Source organism: Dothidotthia symphoricarpi (assembly GCF_010015815.1).
Source record: "Dothidotthia symphoricarpi CBS 119687 unplaced genomic scaffold P153scaffold_9, whole genome shotgun sequence".
Lineage (NCBI taxonomy): Eukaryota > Fungi > Ascomycota > Dothideomycetes > Pleosporales > Dothidotthiaceae > Dothidotthia > Dothidotthia symphoricarpi.
In genome coordinates this window covers 510,405-529,421 of record NW_022985016.1, presented here as the reverse complement: position 1 = coordinate 529,421, position 19,017 = coordinate 510,405, and the positions used below count along the sequence as shown (strand labels likewise).

General features: G+C 54.2%; 9 protein-coding genes across 9 annotated transcripts in view; 5 read left to right on the top strand and 4 right to left on the bottom strand.

The window, feature by feature from the left end:
* Nucleotides 1-49: 49 nt before the first annotated feature.
* Nucleotides 50-917, bottom strand: P153DRAFT_366364 (cytochrome oxidase biogenesis protein, Cox20 subunit). Its single transcript, XM_033668037.1, has 2 exons — nucleotides 557-917; nucleotides 50-483 (listed from the first exon to the last, which is right to left on the bottom strand). Exons 1-2 carry the CDS (start codon nucleotides 813-815, stop codon nucleotides 206-208), a joined length of 537 nt encoding a protein of 178 aa, XP_033524249.1. The 5' UTR covers nucleotides 816-917; the 3' UTR covers nucleotides 50-205.
* Nucleotides 918-1,156: 239 nt separating this feature from the next.
* Nucleotides 1,157-2,487, bottom strand: P153DRAFT_339078 (kinase-like protein). Its single transcript, XM_033665812.1, has 2 exons — nucleotides 2,231-2,487; nucleotides 1,157-2,175 (listed from the first exon to the last, which is right to left on the bottom strand). Exons 1-2 carry the CDS (start codon nucleotides 2,469-2,471, stop codon nucleotides 1,232-1,234), a joined length of 1,185 nt encoding a protein of 394 aa, XP_033524248.1. The 5' UTR covers nucleotides 2,472-2,487; the 3' UTR covers nucleotides 1,157-1,231.
* A 293-nt stretch (nucleotides 2,488-2,780) lies between these two features.
* On the top strand, nucleotides 2,781-9,544 carry P153DRAFT_385090 (DNA polymeras-like protein epsilon; the record flags this gene model as incomplete). The annotated part of the gene is made up of 2 exons (XM_033670397.1): nucleotides 2,781-3,391; nucleotides 3,442-9,544. 2 exons carry the CDS (start codon nucleotides 2,781-2,783, stop codon nucleotides 9,542-9,544), a joined length of 6,714 nt encoding a protein of 2,237 aa, XP_033524247.1.
* Nucleotides 9,545-10,273: 729 nt separating this feature from the next.
* P153DRAFT_375488 (taurine catabolism dioxygenase-like protein TauD) lies at nucleotides 10,274-11,615 on the top strand (the record flags this gene model as incomplete). Its single annotated transcript, XM_033669591.1, has 3 exons — nucleotides 10,274-10,718; nucleotides 10,787-11,186; nucleotides 11,252-11,615. 3 exons carry the CDS (start codon nucleotides 10,274-10,276, stop codon nucleotides 11,613-11,615), a joined length of 1,209 nt encoding a protein of 402 aa, XP_033524246.1.
* Nucleotides 11,616-11,757: 142 nt separating this feature from the next.
* P153DRAFT_366360 (Sm-like ribonucleoprotein) lies at nucleotides 11,758-12,690 on the bottom strand. The gene is made up of 3 exons (XM_033668036.1): nucleotides 12,608-12,690; nucleotides 12,496-12,545; nucleotides 11,758-12,348 (listed from the first exon to the last, which is right to left on the bottom strand). The coding sequence occupies exons 1-3, from the start codon at nucleotides 12,619-12,621 to the stop codon at nucleotides 12,002-12,004; spliced, it is 411 nt and encodes a 136-aa protein (XP_033524245.1). The 5' UTR covers nucleotides 12,622-12,690; the 3' UTR covers nucleotides 11,758-12,001.
* A 623-nt stretch (nucleotides 12,691-13,313) lies between these two features.
* P153DRAFT_264539 (kinase-like protein) lies at nucleotides 13,314-14,306 on the top strand (the record flags this gene model as incomplete). Its single annotated transcript, XM_033662855.1, has 1 exon — nucleotides 13,314-14,306. A coding segment is annotated over one exon (993 nt), but the record flags the coding sequence as incomplete, so codon positions are not given.
* A 94-nt stretch (nucleotides 14,307-14,400) lies between these two features.
* On the bottom strand, nucleotides 14,401-15,165 carry P153DRAFT_289928 (uncharacterized protein; the record flags this gene model as incomplete). The annotated part of the gene is made up of 1 exon (XM_033663683.1): nucleotides 14,401-15,165. One exon carries the CDS (start codon nucleotides 15,163-15,165, stop codon nucleotides 14,401-14,403), a length of 765 nt encoding a protein of 254 aa, XP_033524243.1.
* Nucleotides 15,166-15,271: 106 nt separating this feature from the next.
* On the top strand, nucleotides 15,272-16,039 carry P153DRAFT_225676 (ACN9-domain-containing protein). The gene is made up of 2 exons (XM_033662658.1): nucleotides 15,272-15,574; nucleotides 15,631-16,039. Exons 1-2 carry the CDS (start codon nucleotides 15,356-15,358, stop codon nucleotides 15,850-15,852), a joined length of 441 nt encoding a protein of 146 aa, XP_033524242.1. The 5' UTR covers nucleotides 15,272-15,355; the 3' UTR covers nucleotides 15,853-16,039.
* A 4-nt stretch (nucleotides 16,040-16,043) lies between these two features.
* P153DRAFT_430952 (uncharacterized protein) overlaps nucleotides 16,044-19,017 on the top strand; it is a gene marked incomplete at its 3' end in the record, with an annotated part of 4,430 nt that continues 1,456 nt past the window's right edge. The window contains exons 1-5 of the mRNA XM_033672865.1: nucleotides 16,044-16,833; nucleotides 17,052-17,840; nucleotides 18,116-18,284; nucleotides 18,350-18,865; nucleotides 18,923-18,993. Of these exons, the coding sequence (XP_033524241.1) occupies nucleotides 16,226-16,833; nucleotides 17,052-17,840; nucleotides 18,116-18,284; nucleotides 18,350-18,865; nucleotides 18,923-18,993 (2,153 nt within the window). The 5' untranslated portion in view covers nucleotides 16,044-16,225. The remainder of the gene's footprint in view (nucleotides 16,834-17,051; nucleotides 17,841-18,115; nucleotides 18,285-18,349; nucleotides 18,866-18,922; nucleotides 18,994-19,017) is intronic.

Here is a 19,017-nt window from a genome sequence, read left to right as displayed (position 1 = left end):
ACTCTTTTTAAGGTTGTCAAGGGGATGCGCGTTGGGCGTTCAGCATGGGGTGCGGGTTTTGAATATTCATTTTGGGTTTCGGCTAGGCTCCGATCGATATCTACAATCGAATCATGCGTGCAAATCATGCACATATTTTACAGTGTTCGTACAAGTCCTGTACAATGCATCCCACACTACCAAACTCCAAACAGCCGTATCGTCATTACCAAAACTTGACGTTCTTTTCATACCAGTATCCCCACGACCGTTTCCTCTCCTCCTCTCTCCTCAGCGCCTCTTCCTTCCTGTCATATTCCTCCCTCGCTCTCCTCCTCGCTTCCTTCTTCGCTTCAATACTCGCGCGCTTCTTCTCCATAAGATCCGCCGCCTGCTTCATCCCCGCCTTCTCCTTACTGCGATAATACTGACACACCTGATACGACACAACACTAACACCGCACCAAGTCGCCACCGCCCAATTCGACGCTATAAGCACTGGTTCTGTCTCCCCATTAGCATGCAATCTTCACCACCCCCATCCCCATCTCCGGGAGGGAACACAAGGGCAACATACTCCCTATTATAGCCGCCAGACTCCCGCCCGCAAACCCCGCCGCTATGCCCTGCAATTGACTGTCCCGTATACACGGCCGCTTGTGGAAATTCAGATAGTATTCTGGCCCTAGACTGCGCACCGCGTCGATGTAGGTCGGTCCTGCGGCGGAGGTCTTCTCGCCGCCGGCCGTGTGCGCGGTCCCGCCCGGCATGACGTTTGCGGGTGCGCGAGGCGGAGGGGGGGCTTGCGGCGAGGGTTTCCGCGTGTCGTCTGCCATGGTGGTGTGATTTGGGTGGTTTGGAGGGGCGATGTTGGCGGGTTGGAGGTTGGGGTGTTTGTGTGATTTGGGCGGGGCTGGTGGGGAGACGGGGCTCGTGGGTTGCGCTGGGTTTGGTGGTGGAGTTGTTCTCGCGGTGGTGCAGAGAAGGGCCGAAAAATATCCATGATGACAGCTCGGGAGGGCACTGCCACTTGTGTGGCTGGTGATGTGGGGCTTAGTAAATGTCCTTGCAACACAAAGGCGCGCAACAAAGGTCTTTGAGTATGTGTTTAGGATTATTGTTTCTGTGAAATTCAAGAGTATTCATATTCATAATAAGAAGTTCTTAAACATCATTTATTTGAAATCAAGTACCTTGACGCTGTATAAAATTGGTACACTATTAATGGAACGCAAACGACCCAACAAAACAGCTATGAAGTTGCAAAGCGTTCAATAACATGATCCCTCGCATATTCATCGAAGAACTTCCCTATACCAAACTCGGGTAAATATAGACACCAATCGCTTCGATCAATAAACGAGGATCTGAAAGCGTTGACATATTCCCAATACTCAGGGTATGCCCCTCCAGTCTCCCAGTCGACAATCCCAGTGATGGTTAGTACATCCTCGCTCTCAACTAGGATATTGAGTGGACATAGATCGCCGTGTGTCATCACGATACGATGATCGCTTGGCATACAACCACGGACATAGTCAAGACGAGCTTGTTCCATGCAGGAATCATCAAGGAGGAAATCGTTGAACTGGGCATTGTTGGCAATAGGCGTTGAGCTTTCCTTCCTGAAGCGATGGCCGCCTTTACATATAAGTGGCAATCCCCCTCCTAAGTATCCTTCTTCTGATGGGATTGGAAGTCGTCTCAGCTCAGCGAAATGGTGGTTGAGTTGTTCTCGCACATGGCATTTCTTGTCTAGCGAGAGATTTGACCAGACAGAATCAAGAGAGATTCCTGGGATGAAGGATGTGAAAGTGTAAGCCCATTTTCCGATTCTGATCATGCCAAGGGGCGTAGGTACGGGAAGTTCTTGCGTGTGTTTGCGAATGTGGTCAAGTATATGTACCTCTGTTGTATCTTGTGATTTGTTGATCTTGACAACTGTGTCTGGTGATATGCGAACAACAGCTCTTTGGAAGTACTGATAGAGTACGTTACCTTGTGTGAGAAGGTCTTCTAAAGCTAAACGCAATGTTGATGCCGGTTCACCCTGGATTGTGACTTTCTCAGCAGTAGCGGGAATCTGCAATGAACTCTGTAGTTGAGGCGACAAAGGCCACACTATGGAGACATCTTCCTCCAGAATTCTGTGCTTAAAATCGTCTTGTTGGCTGGGCTTAGCCATGGCTTGTGGACCTAGACGGAATAAGAACGAGGGCTTTTGTTACGCATTCTGTTTCCAACTACTTACTAACTGGCTCAGGTTTCGGCTTCTCCGGTTCAAGAATCTTGGATCTCTTTGCCTTGTAATCAAAATTCACCTTTCGAAGTTGGGGCCAAAGGTCTGACGCTGGCTCGTTTTTGCTCACTATATCGGTAACTTGTTCGATGATTGAGCTATTTAGCGATATCAACTCGTTTCTAAATGATTCGGCTATATTTGCCTCTCTTGATTTATCATCTGACGACATGTTTGGGACGATGTAGAACATTGCAGTTGGTGTTGGAGGATGATGGAGAATGGCGACCGAGATTGGTACTGCCACTACTGTGGCTGTTGAAGTGGGGCCTAATTGATGTCCTCGAAAGGGGAAGGCGCGCAACACGGTTCAACCACGCGAGCGCGTCGCGTTATACGATTCCTGAAAGTGCCTCACTACCACCACCACTCTCTCCTTACACGCACCCCCGCCTTCAATTCCAGATAGCCTGCTTCTACCGGCCCTTTCAATCGCTCTTATGATACCCTGTTTTGCATAGTCTAGCATTTAATCGTAGTACATTTCTCTTCCTCACACACCATGGCGCCGCGACGAGCAGGCCAGCCCTTCCGCCGGGTGGGCAAGCAGGGCAACACATCCTACGGCCCACGAAAACCAAAGACGGTCGATGCCTCGTCCTTACGCAGCACCGAAGCCACATCACAGAACGAGAAGTTGGAAGCCACACGCCTTGCAAACCGCATCGATGAGACTATGGGCTTCGCGCGCTTCGAGTCGGGGAAGAAGAAAGTCGGCTGGCTTGTCAACATGCGTTCGACGGCAATAGAAGACGAGAACGTACCTGGCGGGAAAGCGGGCGTGGATTACTACTTCATCGGCGAGGATGGCGACACGTTCAAGGCGACCCTGGAGTATGACCCGTACTTCTTGCTGGCAGTCAAGAAGGGCAAGGAGCAAGAGGTGGAGGAGTGGTGTCGGAGGTCTTTTGAGGGGCTTGTTAAGACTTTCAAGAGGGTCGAGAAGGAGGATCTCTCTATGCCGAACCATCTGACTGGATATCGGAGGACGTTTTTGCAGCTGTCGTTTGCGAATGTGAATGACTTGCTGGCTGTAAGAAAGGCGGTCAACCCAGTGGTGGAGAAGAACAAGAAGAATGTTAATGCTATGGATACATACGCGGAAGTCGCCAGGTAAGCTTCTCGACACGGTTGAAACGTTGCTTTGTGCTAACAAACCATAGTGGGAATGTTGGCTTTGACTTTTTCGATAACGAAGACTACGAGTACGAGAAACGAATCATGACTACGGTTGACGCCAGCGATTTTATCGTCGATATCCGCGAATACGACGTTCCATATCACGTCCGAGTGGCCATCGACAAAGATGTTCGAATTGGAAACTGGTATACCGTTGATGCCAAGCACGGCGTGATCACAATCACTTGCATAGAGGATCGCCTCACCCCTGCGGACCCTGTAATCATGGCATACGACATCGAGACGACGAAGCTGCCGCTCAAATTCCCCGACGCTGTCTTCGACCAGATTATGATGATATCGTACATGATCGATGGCCAGGGTTTCTTAATCACGAACCGCGAGATTGTATCTGAGGATATCCAAGATTTTGAATACACACCGAAGCCGGAATATCAAGGACCTTTTATGATTTTCAATGAACCGGATGAGAAGGGATTGATAGAGCGTTTCTTCGAGCATATCAAAGAGGCCAGGCCAACAGTCATGGTCACATACAACGGAGATTTCTTCGATTGGCCATTCGTCGAAGCAAGAGCTAGTGTTTTGGGAATCGATATGTACCAGGAGATTGGCTTCAGGAAAAACAGCGAGGACATCTACCAGTCAGATTACTGTGCACACATGGATGCCTTTGCGTGGGTCAGTCGAGACAGTTACCTACCACAAGGAAGTCGTGGCCTGAAAGCTGTTACAATGGCCAAACTAGGGTACGATCCAGACGAGCTTGATCCCGAGTTGATGACACCATACGCTTCCGAACGACCCCAGACACTTGCCGAGTACTCAGTCTCTGATGCTGTTGCGACCTACTATTTGTACATGAAATATGTGCATCCGTTCATTTTCGCCTTGTGCAAGATTTTACCCTTGGGTCCGGATGATGCTCTGCGTAAGGGTACGGGTACCCTGTGCGAGATGTTGTTGATGGTGCAAGCGTATCAGAAGGGTATTGTTCTGCCGAACAAGCACCAGGCTCCCAAGGAGGCCTTCTGGGACGGTCATCTCCTCGAGTCAGAGACATATGTTGGTGGTCACGTCGAGAGTATAGAGGCTGGTGTTTTCCGAAGTGACATTCCATATAATTTTGCGATTGACACCACGGCTATCGATGAGCTGATTCGGGATCTGGATGCGGCCCTCAAGTTCAGCGTTGAGGTCGAGGAGAAGAAAAAGATGGAGGACATTACCAACTACGACGAGGTGAAGTCCCAGATTATCGAGAAGCTGACGCAGCTCAAGAACACCCCAAACCGGAATGAACGACCGCTGATCTACCATCTGGACGTTGCCTCTATGTACCCCAACATCATGACCACGAACCGACTCCAACCGGACTCTATGATCAATGAGTCAAATTGCGCAGCATGCGACTTCAACCGCCCAGGGAAGACATGTGATCGTCGGATGCCGTGGGCCTGGAGAGGTGAATACTTACCCGCGAAGCGAGATGAATACAACATGGTTCGACATGCCTTGGAAAACGAGCGCTTTCCAGGGAAATATCCTAACTCTCCGACACGGACATTCCAAGAACTCTCCCACGAAGAGCAGGCTACTTTGACAAGAAAACGCTTAACCGACTATTCCAAAAAGATCTACCACAAGATCCACGAATCGACAACAATCGAGCGTGAAGCCATCATCTGCCAGCGTGAGAATCCTTTCTACGTGGACACCGTTAGCGGCTTTCGTGATCGTCGATACGACTTCAAGGGCAAGCAAAAGGTCTGGAAAGGAAAGACGGAGGCGCTGAAAGCTGCTGGCGCTCCGGCTTCGGATGTTGAAGATGCGAAGAAGATGATCATTCTGTTCGATTCTATGCAGTTGGCGCACAAGGTCATTCTCAACTCATTTTACGGCTATGTCATGCGAAAGGGGTCTCGATGGTATTCCCTGGAGATGGCCGGTGTCACTTGTTTGACGGGCGCACGGATTATTCAACTGGCTCGGTCGCTTGTCGAGAGGATCGGGCGACCGCTAGAACTGGATACTGATGGTATCTGGGCCATTCTTCCCGCGACATTTCCTGAGAACTTCTCCTTCAAGCTCAGCAATGGCAAGAAGATGACGATCTCGTATCCTTGTACCATGTTGAACCACTTGGTTCACGCTCAGTTTACGAATCATAACTATGAGACCCTGACAGATCCGCAGTCGTTCCGATACGAGAAGCACAGCGACAACTCTATCTTCTTTGAGGTCGACGGACCGTATAGGGCCATGATCTTGCCTACGTCGAAAGAGGAGGATAAGAATTTAAAGAAACGATATGCTGTCTTCAACCACGACGGCAGCTTGGCAGAACTCAAGGGTTTTGAGGTGAAGCGACGTGGTGAACTGAAACTTATCAAGAACTTCCAGGCCCAGATCTTCAAGTTCTTCTTGGAAGGCACAACGCTGGAAGAGACTTATGGCGCGGTTGCAAACGTCGCAAATCGATGGCTCGACATCCTAGACACACGCGGTGCTACCTTGGCGGACGAGGAACTCATTGATCTCATCGTCGAGAACAAGAACATGACGAAGACACTGGAGGAATACGGAGCGCAAAAGTCAACCGCTATCACGACTGCCAAGCGTCTCGCTGAGTTCTTGGGCGAGCAAATGGTCAAAGACAAGGGCTTGAACTGCAAGTACATCATTTCCTCGAGGCCTAGGAACGCTCCGGTCACGGAACGCGCCATTCCCATGTCTATCTTCTCCGCTGAAGAGTCGGTGAAGCGGTACTTCTTGCGGAAGTGGATGAAGGAAGACCCTGGGGATATGGATCCTAGAACTGTGCTGGATTGGGACTACTATCGGGAACGTCTGGCCTCTGTCATCCAGAAGCTCATCACCATCCCGGCGGCACTCCAAAAAGTCCGCAATCCAGTTCCAAGGGTTCCACATCCGGAGTGGCTCGATCGGAGGATCCGTCAGAAAGAGGACAAGCTACAGCAAACGAAGATGACAGACATGTTCAGCAAGAAGGCCTTGACCAACGGCGATGCAAACGTAGCGAACAACAAACTCGCCGGTGATTTGGAGGATTTTGGTGCTGCAAAAATGACCGTTCTCTCGCAAGTTAAGAAAGGCCTTGTCACGAAGAGGGTCGCAAAGCGAAAAGAACCTGAGCCGGCTGTACCCATCCAGACTGATCCATATGCCGCCTTGCCGAAGATTATGCCCTCCATCACTGAGGACTACTCAGGCTGGCTCATGTATCAGAAGCAGAAGTGGAAGATACAGAAACAGGCACGCGCGCGGAGACGACAGCTGTTTGGAGAGAAGCCTGTCGATGCTTCGGACGCAATCGGTACCTTCTTCAGAAACCAGGCTGAGCTGCTCTTCATCAGCACGTGGCAGCTTATCCAGCTACGACTCACCGAAACACCGGGAGAAGTTAAGGCTTTTGTACTCATCGACAAGAAGATCCATACATTGAAGATCATCGTGCAACGGCAGCTGTACTTAAATCTGAGAAGCGACGATCTCCCAGACGTGTCGATTAGCGGATGTTCTGTGGAGAAACTTGTGAATCACACCCTGCCGAATGGACACCCGTCGATCCATTTGTTCAAACTTCAGATGTCTGAACAGACATATGTCCATGAAGCGAAGAACATTGCGGCGCTGTTCAACCATCCCAGCGTCGAAGGCGTGTATGAGAAACAAGTTCCACTGAACATTCGCGCCATCCTCGAACTAGGCAGCATCTGCACTTTCGACGAGTCGCAGAAGGGTGTTCTCGGTAAGGGTTTGGAACAGGGTTTTGATCTGTCCGCGCTACGAAAAGTGCCGACAAAACAGCCATACCTTTCGGAGGCGCCGCTTAGTTTCCTCTATTTGTACCATGTTAGCAGTGGCGATCGCAACATCTACGCGCTCTTCTCGACCTCGAGGAGTGAGGCTCATATCATTATTCAGAACAAGTCCAAGGATTCACAGGGCATGCCCAATGTTGACCGGCTTTACAGCGATGCGCTGCACAGACGATTTGAGGACAACGAGGGTGAGCCGTGGCAAACGATGATCGAGTACCAAGAAGACATCCACTTCCGGACTACTATGGTGACTACGAGACGGAAAGCGTTGCTCGAGCTTGGCGACGTAATCAAGAGGATGAAGGTCGATGAAGGTAAGCCTACTATTGTCGTCATGCAGTCGCCGAATCAAGCATTGCTTTCACACGACATACCAATGTTGAAGGATCTGCCTATTCTGCCATTACATCCAGATGAATCCGACAAGCAGCTGCCTCCACTAGGCTGGCAGTCCTTCATCGCCAAACGTCTCGTCAGTCACTACCTTGATCTTGGCTCGTGGGTCTCTCATCTCATGGAACTCGCCCGCTATGGAGACATTCCTCTTTGCAATCTCGAGAGCAACGACCCGCGTTTCTTAATCGATGTCGCATATGCCAGACGACTACAGAAGGAGAGGGTGATCCTCTGGTGGTCTGGCCAGGCGAAACCTGACCACGCCGGGTACGAGAAGGATGATATTCTTGCGCCTTTGGAGTCGGTTGAAATGCCTTCGATCAATAACCCAGGCACATACTCTTCTGTTTGCATCGACCTGAACCTGCGAAACCTCGCGATCAACACCATTCTGTCGTCTTCCCTGATCAACGAACTTGAGGGGGCGGACTCTGTGTCTTTCAATCCGGCCGCGCCTTCATATGATGCAGCGAACGACGGCACGAACGTCATCTACTCAGACAATGCTTTCGCAAGCGCGGGTATCACAGTCCTTCGTGAGATGGTCAAAGCCTGGTGGATAGAGGCGGTGCGAGCCGGCGAAGGGTTCAGCATGGCAGACGTGATGGTTCAGCATCTTGTTCGATGGGTCAGCAGTCCAGGCTCGTTTCTGTACGACAGGTCTCTGCACTACTACGTCGAGATGATGTCGAAGAAGACACTACAGCAATTGATGACAGACTTCAAGCGCGTGGGGTCACACATCGTCTTTGCCAGTCCGAACCGGCTGTTATTACAGACCACGAAAGCCGAGGTCGGAAACGCATATGCGTACAGTCAGTACATCATCAAGACAATCAAGGCCAAACCGTTGTTCCAGTTTATGGAGCTGGAAGTGAAGGAGTACTGGGACTACCTCGTCTGGTACGACGAGTTCAACTACGGCGGCAAGGGCTGCAACGAGGTGGTCGAAGAGGAGAACCAAACGATCGAGAACATCATGTGCTGGCAACTCGCCCAGTTTCTCCCTCCCACACTCCAACCTACCTTCAACGAATGGGTCATCGAATTCATCGAGCTCATGCACGCACGCAAACGCCCAGCAGTCACAGACGGCTCCACGCCGCGTCCCACACAAATCCCCCTCCGCCCACTCACCGTCGACCCCAACGAGGAGACCCAGATCCTCCCAAAGACGTTTACCAAACCGCTCTTCAGACAGATCTCCCATCTACTGCGTCGCCAGCACGCAGAGATCCTCCACCCCGAACTCGCAGCTGACTACATCTTCCCCACGCTCCCGGGCTCGCACCTCTCGCTCAAAAACCCAGTCCTCCAACTCGTCAAATCCATCATGCAAGTCCTAAGCCTCGACCGCGCCATCAGCCTTGAAGCACGCATGCTACGCAAAGAACTCCTCCACCTCTTCGACATCCGCGAGTTCAGCGCCGAGGCCAGCTTCGCAAACCCCAGCGCCGCCCTCGTCGTCCGCGGCGTCATCTGCGACGAATGCACAGCAAGTCGCGACCTAGATCTCTGCCGCGACGCATCGCTGCTCCCCGCCCCGCCCTCGAATACCGATGCCGCAGCACCCCCATTGCCAAAGTGGAAGTGCGACAACGAGCGCTGCGGCGCGGGCTACGACAAACTACGCATCGAAGAGCAGCTCGTCGCCGACGTGCAGAAGATTGTGCTCGAGTGGTGCACGCAGGACCTCAAGTGCGCCAAGTGTGCCCGTCTGCGCGCCAATGAGTTTATGGAGCATTGCGCTTGTGCGGGGGAGTGGGTTGGGACGAAGAATCGCGCGGATGTGCAGAGAAGGTTGGGCGTTTATGCGAATGTGGCGGGCTTTTATGAGCTGAGGATGTTGGAGGCGGTGGTTGGGGAGTGTCTTGAGGGGTTTTAGACGCGCCTGGCGTGGTGTTTGGAGTGGTGGTTATGGGTTTTGGCGCGGCATTTACATGGCGTTGGAATAGTACAGTAGGGTAAACTGGAGTGGGGCTTGATACACACATACATACACACAGGTACCTGACATTCTGCGGGGTGCTTTGAACTACACACCTGCATACATGCATTTCGCTAGTCTAAACCACCACCTCTATCTACCAACACGTCCACGCAACACAATAATACCCACACTCCCTCCCCTCAAATCCCCCAATCGTCCCGGCACTTCCCCCCGACCTTTGATAAGCTCGCAACGAGGGGTCGGCATGCATGGCGTAGCTGCGTGGTGGGGTCGAGAGATATCGCGAGTTCCAGGGGAGTAAGCACGCCATTCGCGCGGGCGATCACAACAGGGTGCTTGGTATGGTGTGATTGCGACGCTGGATGAGGGGAAAACCAAGGAGGGGCAGGTACGTATGTGCGTATGTATGCTTGTGTGCAGGGTGGAGGGGTGTAGTAAAAGTAAGGAGTGGGGTAAATATAAAAAGGCGGTGGTTTGGTCGTCTTGCTGGGGGAAAGTTGTTGTTGTTTCACATACTTTGTGCTTTGGAAATTTATTGCAAGACGATTTTTTGGTGGCAGACAGATTATTTGCTGAATTGTCCAGTGGAATAAGACTGGATTGAAAGAGAATAACCTCCTCCTATCTTTTTTCATCTCCTTGCTTTCTGCGTAGAAAGTCAACATGGCGCCCTCCCTCACTGCCTCCGCCCCAACGCCTCCCCACCACCTCCCCCAACCACCCACAACCAAGACCGTCACCCCCTCCCTCTTCCCAGACGGCCTCCGCACCTCCGGCCAACACGACCCGCTCTACGCCAAAATCCAACCCTACAGCGCCTTCCCAACCTCAATCACGGGACCAACAGCCTGGCGCGCCTCCGACTACGCCTCGCACCCCGAGCGATGGACGCACCACTTCTCCGAGGGCGAGATCAGCGAGATCAGCAGCGCAGCCGACGCCTTCATAGCGTCTGGGGAGCCGCTGACGGGGATTACGCGGGAGAAGTTCGCGTTACCTGCGTTCAGCGGGTTTCTGGCCGTGTTGCGCAAGGAGCTTGTTGATGGGAAGGGGTTTATTTTGTTCAAGGGGATGCCGGTGAGGGAGTGGGGGAATGCGAAGAGTGCTGGTATGTTTTATCCTTACCCCCATGAGTGTAATCCCGACGATGCTGGTGCTGATGGATATAATGTATAGTTGCGTACATGGGCCTAGGCACCTACCTAGGCTACTTCGTCTCGCAAAACAGCCGCGGGCACGTTTTAGGCCACGTCAAGGACCTAGGTGAAGACGCGTCCCAAATCGACAAAGTGCGCATCTACCGGACCAACGCGCGGCAATTCTTCCACGCCGACGACGCCGATCTCGTCGGGCTGCTGTGCGTGGCCAAGGCGCTCGAGGGCGGCGAGAGCGACCTCGTCAGCAGCCATAGCGTGTGGAATGTGCTGCAGGAAGAACACCCTGATGTGGCAAGCTTGCTGACGCAGCCGATTTGGTATTTTGATAGGAAGGGGGAGGTTAGTAGGGGGCAGAGGGAGTGGATTCGCGCCAGTGTGTTTTATCTCGAGACTGGGGAGGGGGGGCGCGTGTATTCCAAGTACGTTTATATCCGCTTCCGAAGCAAGGCGGTGGGGAAAGCAGCGACTAACGCACACCGTGTAGATGGGATCCGTACTTCGTGCGCTCCCTGAGCCGATTCAGCGACGCGGGGCTGATCCCGCCGCTATCAGAGGAACAGCAGCGGGCCGCACTGATTCTGGAGGAGACGTGCCTGCGTCTGGCGCTGCACATGGTGCTCGACATCGGCGACATCCAGTTCCTGTCCAACAACCACGTGCTGCACGCGCGCACGGCGTACAAAGACTACCCGGCGCCGGCGCCGCGCAGACACCTGATGAGGCTGTGGTTGAGCACGCCCGAGGACGAGGGTGGGTGGAAGCTGCCGTTCCATGATAGCGGGGAGAAGAAGAGGGGTGGAATTCAGGTAGATGATACACCGCCTGTTGCGCATGAGGATGCGGAGTAGGATGCGAAATTGTGTCGAGTTTTCCCAGCAATGGATATCTGTAGCTTTAGCATATCAAACACTGAATTAGTGACGAGCCCGTTGAGTGACATGAAGGAAAAGTAATGGTTCGCAAGAAAGAAGCGCATCGACGCGGCATCCATCTCAATTTCGTGTACATGTCTGTACTTCTTCCACGCGCGTACCCAATCCCCCGAAAACGCCGTGCATGCTGTTGTAAATCTCGCATGCCCTGACCGATCCAAGCGTGGTCCTAATACGCATCAACTTGCGGTGTCTTCGTCTCACGGAGTCCCATACCCTGTGCTTTTGCATCACACACACACAAGCTTCGACCCTGCCTCGTATATCTTTCGCTAAGCCATTCCTTCACACGCCCAAAGCATCTAGAACCCCCGTCCTCGGCCCCGGCCTCCTCCTCCACCGCGTCCACCGCCGCCACGCCCGCCACGACCGCCTCCACCTCTGCCTCCTCCGCGTCCACCTCCACCACGGGGACCGCCGCGATCCGCACCTTCTTTCCTCGCCTTGTTCTTGGGCTTCGGCGCGTCGTCGATGAGCAGCGTGTCCAGCGGTAACGAGTCGGGGAGGATGATGTATCGGACGGTTGAGCCGCGGACCGTCATTGTGTCGAGGGCGACGGTGTCGCGGCCCTTGGGCGTGTACTTGACTGCTCGGAGCGCGACGTTCATGAGGGGCGAGACGGAGGTGATGGTGCCGTTTACAATTGTGCCTAGAGTGAGTCAGGACGCGCATTCTTTGGGCGTTGGGAAGGATTGATCTGGAGCTCGACACAACGCATAGAGTCGAGACGAGCAAGTAACGTGTCGACAGCGCTCGTACCCAGACCAAGCAAAGACAAATAAAACAAACTCCCTACCATTCTTGAGTTCCACCGTAACCGTCTCATTCTGGCACTTCATAAGAAACCTGCGCTCGCCATCAGTAAGCTATAGCTCCACCTTTTACATTGATTCCCATCCTTCACGCACCTAACGAGCTTCATAACTGCGATTTCTAGCTCTGCGCGACTGGAGAATTCAAGTCGACGGTGTCGGTATGAGGGGTTTTGCGATGCTCACTCGTTGTGCTGCTGCTGGGATGTCGTGTTGGCGTGGGGAAGCTCCAGTAGGGAAATTACGACCACGAGGCCTTGGCGGTCGCGCTAGGACCAGGCTGCGCTGCTAACTGCGGCACGTGCTGGGACGTTCACTGGGATGGGCTTCATTGGGATGGGTGGGAGACTGTGCATGATATTTCGCACAGTTTCAACTCCGTGTGAGATTAAGGATGAGTGAATAATCACCAGCTACCGTGTCTTTGACGAAGGCTTACATTCAAGCTTCTGAGCACAATGTCACTACTCCTCTTTATACAATGCTCTTGTGTCAACAACAAAGACAGGCCGAACGCACCGGAACAAACAAGTCTCGAATGCCACTCGAACATCACAACACAACATAACACAACAGCATGACATGGCATAAAGACAGACAGATAATAAATCAAAGCCCGTCACTTTTGTAGTAAAACCCTCATCTTCCCAACTGTGACTGCAAATGTGACCATAACCTCCACTACCCATCCATCCCAACACCAGAAATGCCCAAACGCAAAGCCCCAACCACACCACCTCTCACCCCACCACCCCCCAAGCGACAAAAGCCCTCCCCCCTCCCCCTCCCATTCAACCCACTCGACTGGAAGAAAAAGCAGCACATAACCCGCGCCGTCTCCCTCGTCCAGCACAAAACCGCCCCCACCACGCTCCTCATAAAAAAGGTCCTCGCCCACTCCCCCAAGACCTCGCGCTCGCCGTTCCCCGCAGAAATCCGGGCCCTGAACCTCCTCCCGCGCTGCAACCGCGTGCTGATACACACTTTCTACGCCCCGTCCACCCCCGATACCGCGCACGGCACGGCGTTCTATGCGTACTGTCCGCTGGGCGACGTGATGGCGTGGAAAGAAACGCACTTCGACGATAGGAACAAGCCCGTGCCAGAAAGTCACATATGGCGGTTCTTCCTACAAATAAGCCAAGCGCTTGCGTTTCTGCAGTGTGCGCTCGGCCCAGCGACGGCGACGAGGGAGGTGCTGCTACATCGCGACATCAAGCCTGAAAACGTGCTAGTCGTGCACAACGGGACGGCGTATCCGTCGTTCAAGCTGCACGACTTTGACTGCATGAAAATTGTGAAGCGAACGGGGAAGACAAGGCGGACGAGTATTTGCGGCACGTTCGAGTGGCAGGGGCCTGAGAATCCGCGGATTAATAATACGGCGGCGGAGGTCTGGGCGGTGGGGGCTTGTGTGTATTTCCTGGCTGTTGGGGAGCCGCCGGTTGGGGATGTGGATGCGTATGGGGAGATGAGGCGGAGGCGGATGGGGAAGAAGGGGCTGCCGAAGGGGGCGAGGGTTTATCCGAGTCCGGAGCATTACTTTGCTGCGAGGGTGCCGAGGAGGGTTGTGCGGATTAATCTTTCTAGGGAGGAGCAGGAGGAGCGGGGGATTAGTTCGTTGAATCATCGGTATGGCGATGAGCTTAATGACTGGATGATGCGGTGTCTTTCTCACAAACCAGACGAGCGGCCAACTACGGAAAAGTTGGTGGACGAGATGGGTCCTGTGGCGCGAGGTATGTTGGAGAAGTTGGGTGGTAAGGCAGCTTTGGTGGATATGGACGTGACGTTTGATACCGACGCATAGAGTAGAGCACCAGAAGTAAACCCTCCTGAAGAAGTTCGAGTCGTGTCACCCTCTTGGGTTACCCTCAACCATGTTCAGCTCAATTCGTACTCTTCCATATCCTCACAATCTGAAGTTTCTCCCACCCAGCCTTCTGCCCACTCGAGCCCACAGTCTCCGCCTTCCAGCCAGGCCCCCACTCTCTTATCCGCTGCTTGACGACCTCAGGCTTGTTCTGCGCGCACAGCAGCACATATGCGACGCCTGTCCCCTTACTCAATATGCCCGGGATCTGCTCCAGCATCCTATCCGTCACCACCATGCCATCCTCGCCGCCAGCATACGACAGCTCCAGCAGATACGAATCCTGTTCAAAAGACGTCTTCTGCCCACCCGCAGGAACATCATTATAACCGGTATGGCGCGCGAGATCCGGCAGCTCAGCAGGAACATACGGCGGGTTGAATATGAACACATCGACCGAGTGCGGGCGAAGCGCAGAAGCTAGGTCGCCATTCACAACATCCAGGAAGACGCTCCTCCCACTCTCCCGCTCTTTCACTGCATTGCGCACTGTTTGCGAGGCGGCGCGGCACGCGAAGCTGTTGATGTCAGTCCCGAGGGTCAGTACATCGTGGCGCCCGAATATCGTGTCTGCGTTCGCGGCTACGAAAGCTAGGACTACGCCTGAGCCCACGCCGACTTCGAGAACTAATGGCGGGGCGCAAGATGGCTGCTTGAAGCGGGCGCGCAGGAAAGTGGTTTCTGAGGGCGAGGATAGCGTGTCGAGGAGCAGATACGAGTCTTCAGCTGGCTCGTAGACGCGATCAAAGCAGACGTGGGATGTGGAGGGAGTCGGGAGCATGGTTAGAGAAGTTGGCGTAGTGGTGTTGAACAAGGTCGGGGAAGAGAGCCAATAGGCGCTAGCGGAGTTATGCAACCCCGAAACGAAAGTAAGGTAGAAGTAGGTCATCTCCAAGATCTATGAATTCATCACTTTCGTCTTCTTCACCTTATTTTCTCCGTAATTCCTATAATTCCAACACTGTAAAAACATGAGGCCGTGTACTCGCCTCCTAGCCGTGGCGACGGACGCAGGTTCCTCGCGCCCCTTCAGACCAGCGCCCATGGCTCTCCTGCCGCCAATTCCCCTCTACCGCCGTCTATTACGCTCTCATCGAAAGAGGCTGGGTGTTGAGGAACGAATGCTGGGTGACATGTACATCAAAGCTGAATTCCGCGCGCATAGGGATGTAGAGAATCCCGTTCAAATCGTGAGGTCATCCAACGCCCCCCAGCAAAAAAACCCCATGTTAATATACATGTGTAGATTGGGTTTCTCACAGAGTGGCAGCTGTACGCACAGATGCTCGAGGGTGATTCTTGGAGAGGAGACAAGATGGATAAGGCTAAGATTGATAAAATGAGCGGTATGTTTTCACTTGATGTTTTCTGCTTGACGGTGTGTTTATGGGAGTACAGATCAGCAGATTGGCCAGCTGTACGAGCTCATGCAGCAAATCAAGAAACAAGACCAGCAAGATGCATCTGACGATGCCGAGTCGGCGATCTCCCTCGACGACAAGTCGAAGCCAGGGCAGTGATTGCGCGCTCGTGAATGTCTGGCCTGCCTTATTCTTCATTACTCAGGGGGCAAACGATGTGGACTTCACGGTGCGAAACTTCAATCCGTGAACGACGGCCTTTGATGCTTCACATGTTTGTGGGGAGTGTATTATATTTACTTCAGCCATGTATCAATCACTTCTTGGACATATTCTTCTGTCCGCTTCAACTGGCAGATCTTGAAGATTCTCGACAACTTGTGTCTCTTTCACTATCTAACATTCGCTCCCGATTCCGGAAAGAAATTGGACGTCTCGACGAAACCCACCCCCTTTTCCCCACACCACCCCAGCCTCAGCATGTGCGGATGCACTCTCTACGACTCGCCCACATGCGGCCACTCCTGGCTGTCCATGAGCCAGCCCTGCGGATTCCTCTCCGACCTCCTCAACTGTCCCTACCGGCAAACGTACCAGACTCTCGTCGCCCCCGCCATGACATGTCCGATGTGCAACGGCGGCTTCGCAGACCGGGAGACAATGGAGATGGTGCAAGGGCCGTGGGGCTGCAATCAGATGATCCGCAATGCCGTTGGCGGCAGCTACGCAGTCCCGGGCCAGTGGGGAAACGCACCGCTTGGGACGAGCAATTGGGGTAATCAGAATAGCACGGCTTTGGTGCAGAATAGTCGGGGCAATCAGAATAACACAGCTTTGGTCCAGAATGGCTGGGGCAGTCAAGCTATGGTGCCTGGTAACGGTTCGAGGCACGATCACCGACCTACTGGACCGTATGGCGCTGCGCCGATGGTCTGCGATGGGTATAATGGCAACTTTGTCGGCAATGATGGGTTTGGCGGTGGTGGGGAGTGGGAGTATGGTGGTAGAGAAAGGAGGCGGAAACACAAAAGTTCGCACTATCGCGAGTACTACCGGTCGAGCAAGCCTGCGACCAACTGCGGGGTCATGTGAGGGTTGGGAGTGTATGATGTATGGAAGAGTTTATGATTCATGTCAGTTTGATTGTTTGCGTTGGGGGTTTCCCGTGTGGGCGGAGAGTAGAATCTACAATGTCAGGACGATATGCCGTTCGTATCGGCGCAATGATTCCTCATCACAAGTGGCATATCAATTCACAAGTGCAAGGGTCCTATCTGGATTAATCTGGGAGCTGTTCATGTGAGAGCTCGAGCCAATCAGTCGATACGTGGGACCGGGGTCAGGAAGCGCTTCTGCCGACGCCAGCCCCGCAACACGTCAAAGCAGCTCACTCAGTCCGTCTCGCACGCCGCTGCTCCGCCGGTCCACACTGGCTCCCCTCGGCCACACACACGCATCTGCTCACTTCGCCCACAACACACTACGACACGAGCTACAAGCACCCTCCTCGACACGGCAGCGTCGCAGCACCAGCACCACCACGCACCATGTCGTCCTTTTTCGAGAACCTCTGGCTCTCCATCTTCACGCCGGGCCCCACGCCGACGCTGCTCGTCGCAACAAACGCCTCATTTGCAGCGCTGCAGCTCCTCTTCTTCACCATGCTTATCGCCACTCGCAGCATCCACTTCATCATCCTGTCGTGCCTGTGCGGCGGCCTGTGGTGGAGCATCAACTGGTTTGCTGCCGAGATACGCGCGGCGCAGGCCAAAGAGGAGGAAGCCCAGCGCATCCGCGAGGCGCGGCGCGGGGAGAAGGGCGGCAAGGGGGCTGAGGGGCAGGCGCTGGATTCTGGGGACGATACGGAGATGGAGGGCCAGGGCCAGGCGGCGCAGGCTAAGAAGAGCGTGCGCATTGAGAGGCCGGCTGAGGCGAGGGCGCGCGAGGAGACGCCTAAGCCGGAGTTTGGAGGCTTGTCTGCGGCTACTGCGGGTGCGACGGGGCTCTCGCAGCTTGGGGATGGAGCGCTGAAGCAGAGGAGGGGGCTGGGCGAGTCGACGGGCGATCTGAGCACCGACTCGGAGTGGGAGAAGCTGTCTGAGGACAGCGAGGGCAGATGATGGGGGTTCTACTTTGTCTATGCGCTGAAGTTTGCTTCCTCGGTCTGGCGTGAATGGAGGCTCTGTATGTACTTGGCGCGCCTGGGTTGTATGGATATGCATGTCTTGATCTTGATCGACCGTGCCTGCCCCACCATGTCTCGGAACACCCACCATCTCGATGCGCATCAACTCCAGGCAACTCCCCCAACATGTTCTGCCATTCCCACACATGAAGACGCCTCATCCACACCTACACCTACATCGGTAGAGGCTCTACGCCCACACAACCCACCTCATCTCCCGTCACACCGTCACACCCCGCCATGGCCGCGCCCGTGAGCGTCGCGGACCTCGTCGCCCAAGCCGGCAACTACACCTACAATGGCCATATCCCTCTGGCCGCCTGGCTGCGCACCGCCAGCACCATGCAGAAAGAAGTGCGTCGCCCGTCCCCCCACCCACCGCGCACACACGAACGCTGTCGCTCACATGACCCTCCCAGGCCCAAGTCTACGAGCAGGAGGGCAACGATGCACAGATGTACCTGCTGTTGTACCGCCACGCCGACCTCGTCTTGCAGAAGCTGCAGACGCATCCGGACAGGAACAGGCCTGAGAACCGACGCGCGCTGAATGCCGCTACTACGACTGTGTACAGCGATTTGAAGAAGCTGGAGGCGATTGCGCCAAGGATTAAGAGGAGGCATGAGGAGTATGAGCAGAGAAGGGGCAGGCAGTTGGATGCGTTGAAGACGCTGGAGGGTCAGGCTGGGCTGCAGGAGCTGGATGGTGAGGGGTGGAAGGGTTATGAATCGAGGCCGGCGCTGGACGCGCAGGAGAATCAGTCGCTGGCTGCCAGGCTGGCGCAGAGGGAAGTCCACCGGCGGGACACGGTGAGGAGGTCGGGCGGGCTGTGGGATCACGTCGTGCTGCCGGGTGAGGAGGGGCAGGATCTGTCGAGCCAGCTGCAGGAGGTTGCGCGGCTGCAGCAGAACGGGCATAGGACGTCGTACTCTTCGGTGGGTCCTTGCAGTGCCGTACTTGTTGACCTTACACTTGCTGACAAGTTGCTACAGCGTCCATCCTCGCAGTCTACGACTCCTTACAACTACCCCTCCGTCCCCCACAAGTCCGCCCAGGAACGATGGTCAGACTCCACGCTCCCCCCCTC

What these genes read in the sequence shown, in the direction of transcription:
- P153DRAFT_366360 (XM_033668036.1), bottom strand. An exon ending in TACGGTGGAACTCAAGAATG is followed by an intron (nt 12,349 to 12,495) that starts GTAGGGAGTTTG and finishes GACTCACTCTAG; the next exon opens with GCACAATTGTAAACGGCACC.
- P153DRAFT_339078 (XM_033665812.1), bottom strand. Translation starts at nt 2,471, where the DNA reads ATGTTCTACATCGTCCCAAACATGTCGTCAGATGATAAATCAAGAGAG. An exon ending in GCCGAAACCTGAGCCAGTTA is followed by an intron (nt 2,176 to 2,230) that starts GTAAGTAGTTGG and finishes TATTCCGTCTAG; the next exon opens with GTCCACAAGCCATGGCTAAG.
- P153DRAFT_225676 (XM_033662658.1), top strand. Translation starts at nt 15,356, where the DNA reads ATGAGGCCGTGTACTCGCCTCCTAGCCGTGGCGACGGACGCAGGTTCC. An exon ending in TAGAGAATCCCGTTCAAATC is followed by an intron (nt 15,575 to 15,630) that starts GTGAGGTCATCC and finishes ATACATGTGTAG; the next exon opens with ATTGGGTTTCTCACAGAGTG.
- P153DRAFT_366364 (XM_033668037.1), bottom strand. Translation starts at nt 815, where the DNA reads ATGGCAGACGACACGCGGAAACCCTCGCCGCAAGCCCCCCCTCCGCCT. An exon ending in TCTGGCGGCTATAATAGGGA is followed by an intron (nt 484 to 556) that starts GTATGTTGCCCT and finishes ATGGGGAGACAG; the next exon opens with AACCAGTGCTTATAGCGTCG.